Source organism: Phoxinus phoxinus (genome assembly GCF_949152265.1).
Source record: "Phoxinus phoxinus genome assembly, chromosome: 25".
Lineage (NCBI taxonomy): Eukaryota > Metazoa > Chordata > Actinopteri > Cypriniformes > Leuciscidae > Phoxinus > Phoxinus phoxinus.
In genome coordinates this window covers 2,865,775-2,878,107 of record NC_136900.1, presented here as the reverse complement: position 1 = coordinate 2,878,107, position 12,333 = coordinate 2,865,775, and the positions used below count along the sequence as shown (strand labels likewise).

The 12,333-nt window shown below is 39.3% G+C and overlaps 1 protein-coding gene and 1 long non-coding RNA gene across 4 annotated transcripts in view; one reads left to right on the top strand and one right to left on the bottom strand.

The window, feature by feature from the left end:
• Positions 1–2,563, bottom strand: part of LOC306993513 — a 6,208-nt gene extending 3,645 nt beyond the window's left edge. The window contains exons 1-2 of the long non-coding RNA XR_013796464.1: positions 2,465–2,563; positions 1,226–1,431 (exon numbers count right to left, since the gene is read on the bottom strand). This is a non-coding gene — a long non-coding RNA (uncharacterized lncRNA). The remainder of the gene's footprint in view (positions 1–1,225; positions 1,432–2,464) is intronic.
• The window catches only part of mafb (MAF bZIP transcription factor b), a 97,232-nt gene that overhangs the window by 6,949 nt on the left and 77,950 nt on the right, over positions 1–12,333 (top strand). For 2 of the 3 annotated variants that reach the window (XM_079603342.1, XM_079603343.1), the window contains exon 2: positions 3,318–3,385. In XM_079603342.1, the coding sequence (XP_079459468.1) occupies positions 3,318–3,345 (28 nt within the window). In that variant the 3' untranslated portion in view covers positions 3,346–3,385. Of the gene's footprint in view, positions 1–2,702; positions 3,194–3,317; positions 3,386–12,333 lie in introns of those variants that run through there. The other variant, XR_013796463.1, reaches the window with a different exon arrangement.

Sequence of the window (12,333 nt, the reverse complement as noted above, 5' to 3'; positions counted from 1 at the left end):
AAATACAATGCTCAGCTTCATGTCATTCGATTCTTGTTTCTCAGTGAAAACTACAACAGGAGAGATTTAGTAGAAGGTTCAAGCTGCTCTTTTACCAATGAAAGTGAACAGTGACTGCAAACAACTAAACAAAGTATCATAAAATCATTGGTTGCAAGGTTATAACAAATTATATAGTTGTTTTCTGTCACAATATTAGACTTATGCAGCCAAGGTCAACGATATGCGATCACTGACGGTTCACTCGGTCACGCACAGCAGAGTTACACTATTCCTCTATTTTTCATTATTTTTGGGGTAACACTTTACAAGATTCATTAGTTAACATTTATGTATTAATCAACATGAACTAACAAAGAACAATACAATTTGTTACAGTATTTATTAATTTTGGTAATGTTAGTTAATAAAAATCCAGCTGGTCATTGTTTGTTCATGTTAGTTCACAGAGCAATAACTAATGTTAACAAGATTTTATTAAAGTAATAATTATTAGTAAATGTTGACATGAACATTAACAAAGATGCTGTATACGTGCAGTTCATTATTAGTTCATGTAAACTAATGAACCTTATTGTAAAGTCTACCATTTATTATTGTTGTAATATTGTTCAAATATTTATTTAAATGTATTGTTATTTTTCCCCATTTCTAATTAACTATACCTTAATATATGATATATCACAATGTTAAAGCACGGCTGATGAACATAGTCCATGTGTGTGTCCTATAAAGCGAGCGAGATCATGTGTGTGTGTGTCCTATAAAGCGAGTGAGAACGTGTGTGTGTGTGTGTGTGTCCTATAAAGTGAGTGAGAATGTGTGTGTGTGTGTGTGTGTGTCCTATAAAGCGAGCGAGAAGTGCCCGGTCACACACTGGACTCTACAAAAGTCTATCAAAACATTTATTTATTTTATGGATTGCATCGTGCAAAAAAGTGCAAAGTGAATGAAAAAGAAGTGAACAGGAGCGCACGTTTCAGCACATTGCTATCTTCATGCTCACTCTGCAACAAACATTCACCCTTTCTTCATAAATAACTATTTATTCTAGTTTTCACGAGCGTTATAAAGACAAAACAGCTTTACAGAATCGTAATGTTTGCCTGAACTATCCCATTAATTGCAAAAGAATGAAAGAGTTTAAGGAAGAGACCATAGACGGTGTGTGTGTGTATGTGTGTGTGTGTGTGTGTTTTGGCCTTGTGCCCATCCTGTGTTATACCTGCATCTCAATGAAGCTGGCAAGGTGATTTACTGGCAAGGTGTCTGGACTGCAGTCTCTCGCTCTCTCTCTCTTTAACCAGCGAGTCAAAGCGACATTGATCTCTCAGCCGGGCAAGGTGACCTACAGAGCGCCACTTCCCAAGCCTTTCTGTGCTCGTCTTCATCTCAGTGGCGGGTCGTGACCCCGGCGAGTGATGTCATGTCCTGTGGCAGAGAGCACAGCAGTGAGGGGAATATGAAAACTGAAGCGAGTCCTTGAGCTGCTCTGTGCCACTCGTATCAATAACGCGCTTCAACACTACCGCGCTTACTTTGCTTTTGAACCACTGTTACCTCTATCCTAAAGGGAAAGAGCTAAAATTACAATTTTGTCATTCATGTGTATTCACCTCGAAACGTTTCTCTCTCTCTCTGTGTCTTTTGATATGTTGAAGTCTGCATGAAACAGAAGTTGTGCTCTTCATTTCTTCCCTATTGTGTCGTATATCAGAGTGAAACGGCTTCTCAAACAAGAACAAATGTGGGCGGGGCTTGATTTTGTCCGTGGGAATTGATTGGATGGTTGTGGTTTGCTATTGGTGGATCTCATGTGAGTGACAGGTTGCCCCGGTATTTTTTTTTAAAATACATCAATATAAAAAAATATTTTAAAAAAAGAATAATCAACTTTGATTTCATTGTGACTTTAATTATTTTTTCAATTGAATATAAAAACAGAATATCCAGGCTGCTGTTTTCTAAACAGTGGAAGTGGATGGTGACTTTTTCACAGAAAAGCATGAATGCAAACAAAATTTAAAGCAATATAAAAGGAATAGTTCACAATAAATGAAAAAATAAAAATAAAATACAAAGCATATTTTTCAAAAAACGTCCCTCTACCTACATTTCTCTGAAACTTCAAAAACAAACCTTCACATTTACATTCAATTAAATGCAATTTCCAGCTAAAATGAACCCCAGTGCAAGTAAAACACCGGTATTTATGTTGTGGAATTATCGTAACTGGTTTCCTAGTTTCAAATAAATAAATAATGCAGACTTATGAAAGCCCTCTCAAGTTAAAATGTAAATACGATGAGCTCGTAATCACAACAGGAAGTAGGACATTTCCGATAGCACGCTAAAATGGCAGCTTGCTTCAGCATGTTTTTTTATGCTGGTTTTTGTTTGGTTTAGTGAAGGTGGTGTTATTTACAAACGATATTTAGAGAAGAGAACCTTTTGGGCCACTCACCAGACTTTCCACACCCGAGCTGCAAGGATACACACAACAACAGAGGTGATATGACGTCACGTGACTGAATAATATTGACCGGTTTTTTAGCGCCACTTACTGGACGTTTCGATTTGAAATTGAAAGTGCCGCGAAACATACAGGAAGTAACTGGGAAAGAAAAGACAATTCTCATGAATTTATCACTCAAATGTTGTTCAATATTATTTTCTTTCTGAAACACAATGGAGATCTAACCTTCTGTTTTCCACAAAAGAAACGTGATTCAAATGTTGGGCGTTTGACGATAGAAAACAGCGTTGAAGTCCAGCTGCGCGCAAGCAAAGACGTGTGCGCGTGAACGGCAGGTTTGGGCGAGCTCTCTCCTAAAGCTCGTTGGTTTAAAGCACCTCTTTTAAAGCTGTTGTCACCGCATTTAAACGCTGTTCACATCCTGAGGTAGAGATGTACAGGATAGATGTTATCATTTGCTCTCTAAACTTTCTGGAGATATTTTACTCTAATAGAGTTTGCTGTAAACACAAATGTCACGCGCAGAGGTGTGTGTGCGGTGGCGTGAGGTCAAAGTTCACCAGCCTGTCCCGCAGTGATTACAGAGCAGAATGAGTGTGTGTGTGAAGTGAACTGGGAGTGAACTGGGTCGAGGGATTTAACGGGCTGTTTCCAGTGGCGGTCTGTAGGGAACAAGCGCTAACTTTAACTCTGTCTAACAGAATTGGCACTGAGCGTGTAAGTTACACCGCAATCTCTCTCTAGTAACGGTGTCTGTTGAATAAAATGCGTATTTGATAGAATAATAGTAATTATTTTTTGTTCTCTCTCTTTCTTTTGCATATTTTGTTCATCATGGAAGGACATCACGAAAGTTTCTACACCTGTGATACGACCTCTGACCCCTGCCCTTTGCCCCTGCAGTCTGAGGTAAGAGCGAAGATTCTGATTCTGACTATGAAAATCATCAATCCCTATTTATGAATATAATAGTATACAAATATTAAATCATACTAGTATAATAATAGTGGATTGTTTTTTTTATGTGATATTTAGACTAAATCTTTTCTGCAGTTCAGAAATTGAACATTGTGTTGTTTAAAAAGAACCAGAGTGAAGTAAAATACATCTTACTTGAAAATTGACTCATAATTAAAATAATATGTAATACATAAAGGAGTACTGAACCCATATTAAACATATTGTGCATATTTGATCTTAATTCATGTGGTTTTATAAGTAGTTTGTACTGATTATTTCCAAGTTTGATTATTTAAATAGTGCATTATCGTTTGTTTTGTGGTTGTCCCCTTGTTATGATGTGCAGTGTGTGTGACATGCTTTACTCTCTCTCGTCATATTCTCATATACAGAAGCTTATGTATATATATATCCTGTATTTAGCATGAGACGGTCAGCAGTGCTAGCATTACTGACTAGCAGGCGCTGTGGAAATAAAGGAAGGATATTTTTCGATGTTTGGAGGTTTGTTGACGGTCACAGTGTGACGTCCGCGAGTTTGTTCAGTATGTGTGTGTGTGTGAATAGTTTGTTTTTATGTGTGTAACGGAGTGTTATTGATCTTTTCACTGGTTTTCCCAACATAGAGTAAACTACCAGAAACTGTCCTGCCTCATATAATAACAACTGTGAAACACTGAGGTTCATAAACTGCACAAAGCTTGTTCTGCTTTAAATCTGCCGCTGAATATGATTTGTGAAGGTTTATTAGAAAGATTAGGTGTGTGTGTGTGTGTGTGTGTGTGTGTGTGTGTGTCTAGTTAGCTAAAGGGAGAATCTGATAGGACAGTATGGATGTTCTGCGTGATCCTCCAGCATTAAGCCGCATATATCCGGTGCAGTGACACACAGGTGAGGTCATCATTAGGGCGCACGACACACACACACACACACACACACACACACACACACACACACACACACACACACGCCTGTTTGTCTTATTTTCGTACGGAGACACTTTCTTTAATCATCGCTGGGATGTTGTTGTTGCATTAGCGATTGTGAAAAGTGATTTTGCTTTTGACGACTGCACGCCAAATCCCTTCTCTATCCTCATCCCGTCCGCTGCTGAGTGTGTGTGTGTGTGTGTGTGTTGGTATGTTGAATGTAACCAAAGCCAGTAAGGATATGAGTTATATTTAGCAGCTCCTCCTGAAGATAAAGATACTGGCAGACTCGAGGAGAAGCGGGCCTGTCCTGCCCTCATCCGGCTCGGCTCCGGCCGGGGGAACCTTCGCACACACACACACACACACACACACACACACACCACAGGGAAACTTCTCTGTCCTGTGGGTTTAGGACGTTTACACATCTCTCCATTCTGTGTCTTGATATTTATGAGATTATTAATGCTGTTTTTGTAGGATTTCACTGATCAAAGCGCATAATTTCCACCAAAACGCAGCAGTCAAAGTCATTAATGCTTCCTGTAGCCTGTAGCATATCTCTCTCTCTCTCTCTCTCTCTCTCTCTCTCTCTCTCTCTCTCTCTCTCTCTCTCTCTCTCTCTCTCTCTCTCTCTCTCTCTCTCTCTCTCTCTCTCTCTCTCTCTGTAGTGTTTTACGTCTGGTGGTTAATGGAGCATTAATACACATTGTTCAATAGCAATAGAGAAAGACTTGTTTTGGGGTCAGTATCTTTTTTCCCACCTTTATAGATAAATAAATAATAATAATAATAAATTTAATTTTTAGGCGCCTTTCAGACCACCCAAGGTCACCTTACAACAACAAAAATAGAAGTAAAAATAGTATTAGCTATTTCAAAACTAAACTGAAAGTTTAATTAAAAGTAATTAAAAGCAATAGGGGGGGGGGGGGGGGGTGCTTAAAGTTTATAGGCTGACTTGAAAAGATGAGTTTTGAGATATATAAATAGATAGACTCATTGATGGATGGATGGTTGTCAGGGTGGAGGAAGATCATCATCAGACACTTGCAGTAATTTTTTTATTACCCCATAATTTACATGGAAAAAAGTTTGTTTTAACGTTTTATTCAGTCAGTGTGTGGAAGAACCAACACGCAGGAAGTCATTTTATTGTCATATGGCGGGAAAAGCACAACATTCTCGGAACAATGTGTCAAGATCATTCAGTCTCTCAAATATCAGTTAATTTGAGCTTTTTATGACATGACGAGTTTATTTCAGGCCGTCAAATGGAATAACCCAAAGAAAATGTCAAGATATTTATGATTAAAAAATTCATGATATTTATAAAAAGATTACTTTTTAACGTAAAGCATACGTCCAATAATATATATATATATATTTTTTTTTTGTACTTGGTTACACCACATTTATATTATTACATTATTAAATGGTTTCTAAATGTTTATTTAGAATAATAAAAAAATGTTTGAAACTAACAAGTACAAAAAATTACATGTTGCCTTTTAAATTACACTGTAAAAAAAATCATTATTTGTAACCACAACTTTTTATCTTTTGTCAAATCAACTTAGAGTTTCTATTGATTAAACCAATCTCCTTCATTGCATTAACTCTGCATATTTCAATGAACTCAAATTTGTATGGCAACCAGGTAACTTTCTTTAAACCAACAATACTTTTTTACAGTGTAAGTACAATCAACTTGGCTGTATAAGTCATCTCCACTTAAATGATATTAAACTGACTGAAAAAAAATAGTTTTATATATATCTTGTAAAAAAGTAGAAATTTGCTTAACGTGTTTTGACGAGTTAAAGCAATGTAAAAACATGTTGTCATGATTTATTGATTATATTCTTTTTCTGTGAGAACTTCTATTTAAAAAAAGTCTTCTGTAAACATGTGTTCAGCGAGGGAGCATCAGCGCTGGTGCACCACATGTGAGGCTGTGTGTTTACGGGCTGGTATAGTCACTGGTCTGGTCAGCTGGTCTCGTCGTCTCCTTCAGACCGTGAGGATGAGTGTGTGTGTGTGTGTGTGTGTGTGTGAGACAGAACTGGCATGCGTAACCTTCTCTCTTCTCTTCCTTTATTCTCGCAGTGGATGCGATGGCATATATTTCCCCGGGCCGCAGGAACAGTGCGCCTCTTCGACTCCTTGTTAGCTTGACAAATAACTTCTGTGGGCAGAAAGTGCTGAATTTTAGCTTTCCGTGTCTATTTTCTGCCGGCTGACATTAATTTTGCGAGCTCTGCGGGAACTAACTATCAGAAATAAATAAATAAATAAGGAAATAGCAGAGCTGAGGCACGCATGCGTTCACACACCTCGTATATGTGCGTCTTTAACCCGGTGTGTGTGTGTGTGTGTGTGTGTGTGTGTGTGTGTGTGTGTGTGTGTGTGTGTGTGTGTGTGTGTGTGTGTGTGTGTGTGTGTGTGTGTGTGTGTGTGTGTGTGTGTGTGTGTGTGTGTGTGTGTGTGTGTGTGTGTGTGTGTGTGTGTGTGTGTGTGTGTGTGTGTGTGAGAGAGAGAGCTCTTCATAGACACGGTGAACACTTTGTAGCACGCATTCGTGCATGTTTAATATCTTTCAAATTCTAGCAGCTGTAAAATTACATTTTGGATTTTTTGGAATTACTGTTTGTTTGTTTGTTTTTTATCTAATCTGAAATTGACTGATTAATCAATTAACTAATTCTAAGACTGAACATCTTTTAGTGATTAATGTATATAAAATATTTACACCAATAACAAATGTATCTGATCAGTTGATATTCATAGGCAAATTCATAAAAATAAACTCAATTTGACTTTAAATGCATGGCTATATGACAGGGTTATTATGGTTAACTAAAACTAAAACCATTAAAAAAAATGCATTACTTGAAATAAAAATAAACCTTACCTCCAATAAAATAAAATATAACAAAACTTAAACTTATTTTATCTCAGCTACTGTAGTTGCCGAGGCAATATTTCAAATTTTTGTTTACTTTAAGTTGAAGTACTAAAATACCTAAAACTAAATAAACTTTATAAAAACTGTATACATTTATTTAAAAACAAAACTTATAAAAATGAGAGAGAAAACAAAACCTATAATACTAAAATAGATATTAGGCAGGATCGCGATTATGTTTTAATTTTGATTCTTTGAAACATCCATTCTTCAATGAATCATGATTTCTGGTCATGATGAAATTTGGTCATAATTAAAAAAAAAAAAATGTACACTTCATAATTGATTGTGTTTCTATTCTAAATTGTTTTCAAAAGACAAATGAAGTTTATGTTGATATTAATGTAATTTATACTGTCATGGACCAAAAAATAAATAAATATTCACAGGCTCAAAACATATATTTTGTATATGAATATAGTGGAATATAATTGTGATCTTGAAATAGTTTACACAGACTGTCTGGATGTGTTCTGCGGCCGTGATGAGAGAAATCCCCCAGAATCCTCCAGTGTGGCTTGCTTTCAGAAACCCAATATCCGCCTGGCTCCGGCTGGAAGTGCTTGTTTAAATTTTCATGTCAGGAAGTGCAACAGAGCCGTTACGAGGAGCGGGGGGCTCGTGAGCGCTCGAGACAGCGTGTTCAAAGTGTTTTACAGGTATTTTAAAGGCTTGTTGCCGAGCGGCCGGCGTTTACTGTCGCTGGACCGTATAATCAGCGGACGGTCCTGACTCCCAGAATGCACCACGGGTCACATGCACAAGCTACATCTGACACACAGATCATGAATTTCACACTTCTGGAAGTTATTATCGTCAGGAAACATGAGGCAACGACACATAGTTGATTTTTCTTATTAGATTCAGCTATTTTAGTGATTCTCCGCATTATTCCCATATTCGGCCGTCATGCAGTGCATTCTGGGATTGCCTCGTCTGATTTAAAAGCATCTTAGATGTGTCGCGTATGCTTCAGATTTAAAACGCCTTGGGAAGAGAAGTGTGCTTGTGTTGAATGTGCACTGTAGTGAACTTCAGATCTTATCTAAAGTATATTTATAAAAACTGTACCTGCAGGAAATATATTTATATTAATGAGATACTATAAATAACAATATTAAAGGGAGACTTCAGGATTTAGCATTAAGCTTTGTATCAGTAGAAAACCTGTAGTATTTTCAAATGACCGTGCTTCCCTTCCTCATATCCCGCTGAGACGAGAGATTTATGTATTTTTTGTCTGTAAAAATCCTCCGATGACGCAAAAATCTTAATTTTGCGTCATCGGAGGATTTTTTTGTCCAGAGGCGAGAGACTCCAGCCAGTAGGAGGCGCTAGATCCGCATCAACCCGCCCACAGAGGGTGGGATCTCACTCACAGAATGCACAAATAGTGTCAGCCATATTTTATTTGAAGCTAAGCTAACGGGCTCTTGTTCTGTGGAGAAAGCTGAGTAGTAGCGGTGACCGTCCTCTTTTTCCCGGACATGTCCAGCCGTCGAGATCGTCCAAAATGTCCGGGATTCGGCTTTTGCTTCCTGCAGTCTGCATGTGCATAGTTTACATGCACACCTTTTGTTTCAATCTAACTGAACTCATCCCGATCGGTGAATCTGAATGTAGTGTTTACATGAACGCTAAACAAGTGATCGGTTGATGTGCGTTTTAGCATTGCTAAGAGAATTCCTAGTAGCCTAGCCTTGTTGTTTTTACTGCGCTCTCTTAGCGGTAGGCGTGGCACATCAAGTGTGTGTGTGTGTGTCGTGTACAGGTGTGTGTGTGTGTGACGTGTAGAAGAGCTCGTCAGGTGTGTGTGTGACGTGTAGAAGAGCTCGTCAGGTGTGTGTGTGACGTGTACAGGTGTGTGTGTGTGTGACGTGTAGAAGAGCTCGTCAGGTGTGTGTGTGTGACGTGTACAGGTGTGTGTGTGTGTGTGTGTGTGTGTGTTGTGTACAGGTGTGTGTGTGTGTGACGTGTAGAAGAGCTCGTCAGGTGTGTGTGTGTGACGTGTACAGGTGTGTGTGTGTGTGACGTGTAGAAGAGCTCGTCAGGTGTGTGTGTGACGTGTACAGGTGTGTGTGTGTGTGACGTGTAGAAGAGCTCGTCAGGTGTGTGTGTGACGTGTAGAAGAGCTCGTCAGGTGTGTGTGTGACGTGTACAGGTGTGTGTGTGTGTGACGTGTAGAAGAGCTCGTCAGGTGTGTGTGTGACGTGTAGAAGAGCTCGTCAGGTGTGTGTGTGACGTGTAGAAGAGCTCGTCAGGTGTGTGTGTGTGACGTGTACAGGTGTGTGTGACGTGTAGAAGAGCTCGTCAGGTGTGTGTGTGACGTGTAGAAGAGCTCGTCAGGTGTGTGTGTGACGTGTAGAAGAGCTCGTCAGGTGTGTGTGTGTGACGTGTACAGGTGTGTGTGACGTGTAGAAGAGCTCGTCAGGTGTGTGTGTGTGTGACGTGTTGAAGAGATTGTCAGGTGTGTGTGTGACGTGTACAGGTGTGTGTGTGTGTGTGTGACGTGTAGAAGAGCTCGTCAGGTGTGTGTGTGTGTGTGTGTGTGTGTGTGTGTGTGACACGTGTAGAAGAGCTCGTCAGGTGTGTGTGTGTGTGTGTGAGACGTGTAGAATGCTGTTCTTCATGGTGTGTTGTAAAGGAATATAAACGCAGAATGGCGAGATCATCTGGAATAATCTTTAGTGTTCTGTTATTCCGTGGTGGAAACAAGCTTTCATGCGTTATAGGTGTGTCTGGGTGTCTCCGTTTAAAAAATATAAAAAATGAAATCCAGAAATACAATGTCTAGAATACATATTTTCTATGATGTTTTTAATGAAATGATTAAACTTAATTAAACTGTATTTTTATGAATTAATCTTTGAATTATAATTGTATATATATATATATTTATTTTATTTATTTTTTTCAAAATGAAGTAATAATAAGAGCTGGATCATATTTGCGTGTTGATTTGATGTTGACTTTGACAGTGATGTGGTGTTACTCCACAGATCCATTCAAACCTTCATCCTCTGCTATCCCACAATCCCCTGCTGTGACACACACACACCTCCACAGCAGCACTTCTCACACTCTCGCCTCACGCTGGGGCTGCAGTGATGCGGACGCTTGACCTCGTGCACACACACCTTTCCTGACCTTTAACCTTCAGTGAATCTGATTGGCTGATGTGACGGCTCTGACCTGAGAGAGAGAGAGAGCCTGAAGTGTGTGTGTGTGTGTGTGTGTGTGTGTGTGTGTGTGTGTGTGTGTGTGTGTGTGTGTGTGTGTGTGTGTGTGTGTGTGTGTGTGTGTGTGTGTGTGTGTGTGTGTGTGTGTGTGTGGAGAGAGCGGGCAGTGTGTGATGGGAACGGGGGAGGAACAGTACAACAGCTCTGCGGCAATTACAATAATTTCAAATTAATATGAGGATTCTGGCGCATTCTTATCTGCAAAGTGGAAGCACTTCCACATCAATCAAAATGCAGTGGTGTATTTTACACACACAAACACACACATACGCGGCCACACACACACACGCAGGCACACACACACACACACATACGCGCGCACACACACACACACACACTCACATGCACACACATACGCGGCCACACACACACGCAGGCACATACACACACACACACACTCACATACACACGCGCACGCACACGCACACACACATACGCGCACGCACACACACATACAATCACACACACGCACACACACTCACATACACACGCGCACGCACACACACATACGCGCACGCACACACACATACAATCACACACACGCACACACACTCACATATACGCACACACACACACACACACGCACACACACTGCCACACATAATCAACGCTGTACACGCTGATTTCTCCCACAAAGATAACTATATTTGTACATTTTCTGAAGGAAATATGTTTTACTTTCCCGTGCCAAACTCCCGGTGATGCTATAGGCTGTTGCCAGGGTGTTGCTAAGGTGTTGTTTAGAGGTTCAGCATGTTGTTGTACCATTGTCTTTCTTTTCTGCATGTTTGTTGGTTGCACCACATGACTTGAGTAGGCAAATACAGTTTTTTTAGATATTAATAAGCAGTGATATTAGATATTAGCAGATATTAATAAGCAGATTAATAAATGAATAAAACAAAACATGCTCATCATACAGTCAAGTCGTTGTATTGCTTTTTAAATATACCTTTTACCGTGTGGAAAAGCAGTGTAGCGTTAGAGTGTGTACGCTAGTAATCGAGTAATTATTGAGTCTGAGAGCGACGGAGAGATTGTGCCGCGGCTCGTGTGTGTTGTTCCACGCCGCGGCTCGTGACCTCAGCGGCCGCCCACTTGAGAATGTCACACAGAGGAAGGAAAGCGCTCGCTCTCGCCGCACTCATCATCGTTTCCACTGCGCTCATCACTTTCTGCCCGGATCACACTCGAAAATAGGACGAATCAACCGCGTCTCCTCAAGCTCACTTCTGCTCGTGTCACCACAACAGCCTCTGCCATTCATGAGGAGCACATCAATAACTGCTCGTCTTAATCATCACACTAATACTTCATGCCTTCTACTACGTCTGCCACAAATACCATTTTATGTTTATCCAAATTCAGTTTTTTTGTATTTAAATTTTCCTGGATTTTTTTTTTTTTTAATGTTTTTTTACTTAAATTATTATTTTTTTGTTACCAAAAAGCATATCTAATGAACTTGTATAATGAAACTTATACAACTTAACATCAATGTATTAGAAGTTTAATAAAAATTACATGTTTAGGGCCCTATGAAAAATGCTTTATTATTATTCTATTTTATTCTCAAATTTCGTTTTATAATTTACCAAATGTTTTCTTTTTTTTTTTTTATTCTGGATTCCTACGGTTTAATTATATTTTATTCATCAAAAAGCATGTCTAAATAATTTGAATTATTAAAAACAACAATTGAACAATTGCGTGCGTGCGTTCATCCGTGTGTGTGTGTGTGTGTGTGTGTGCGTGTGTGTG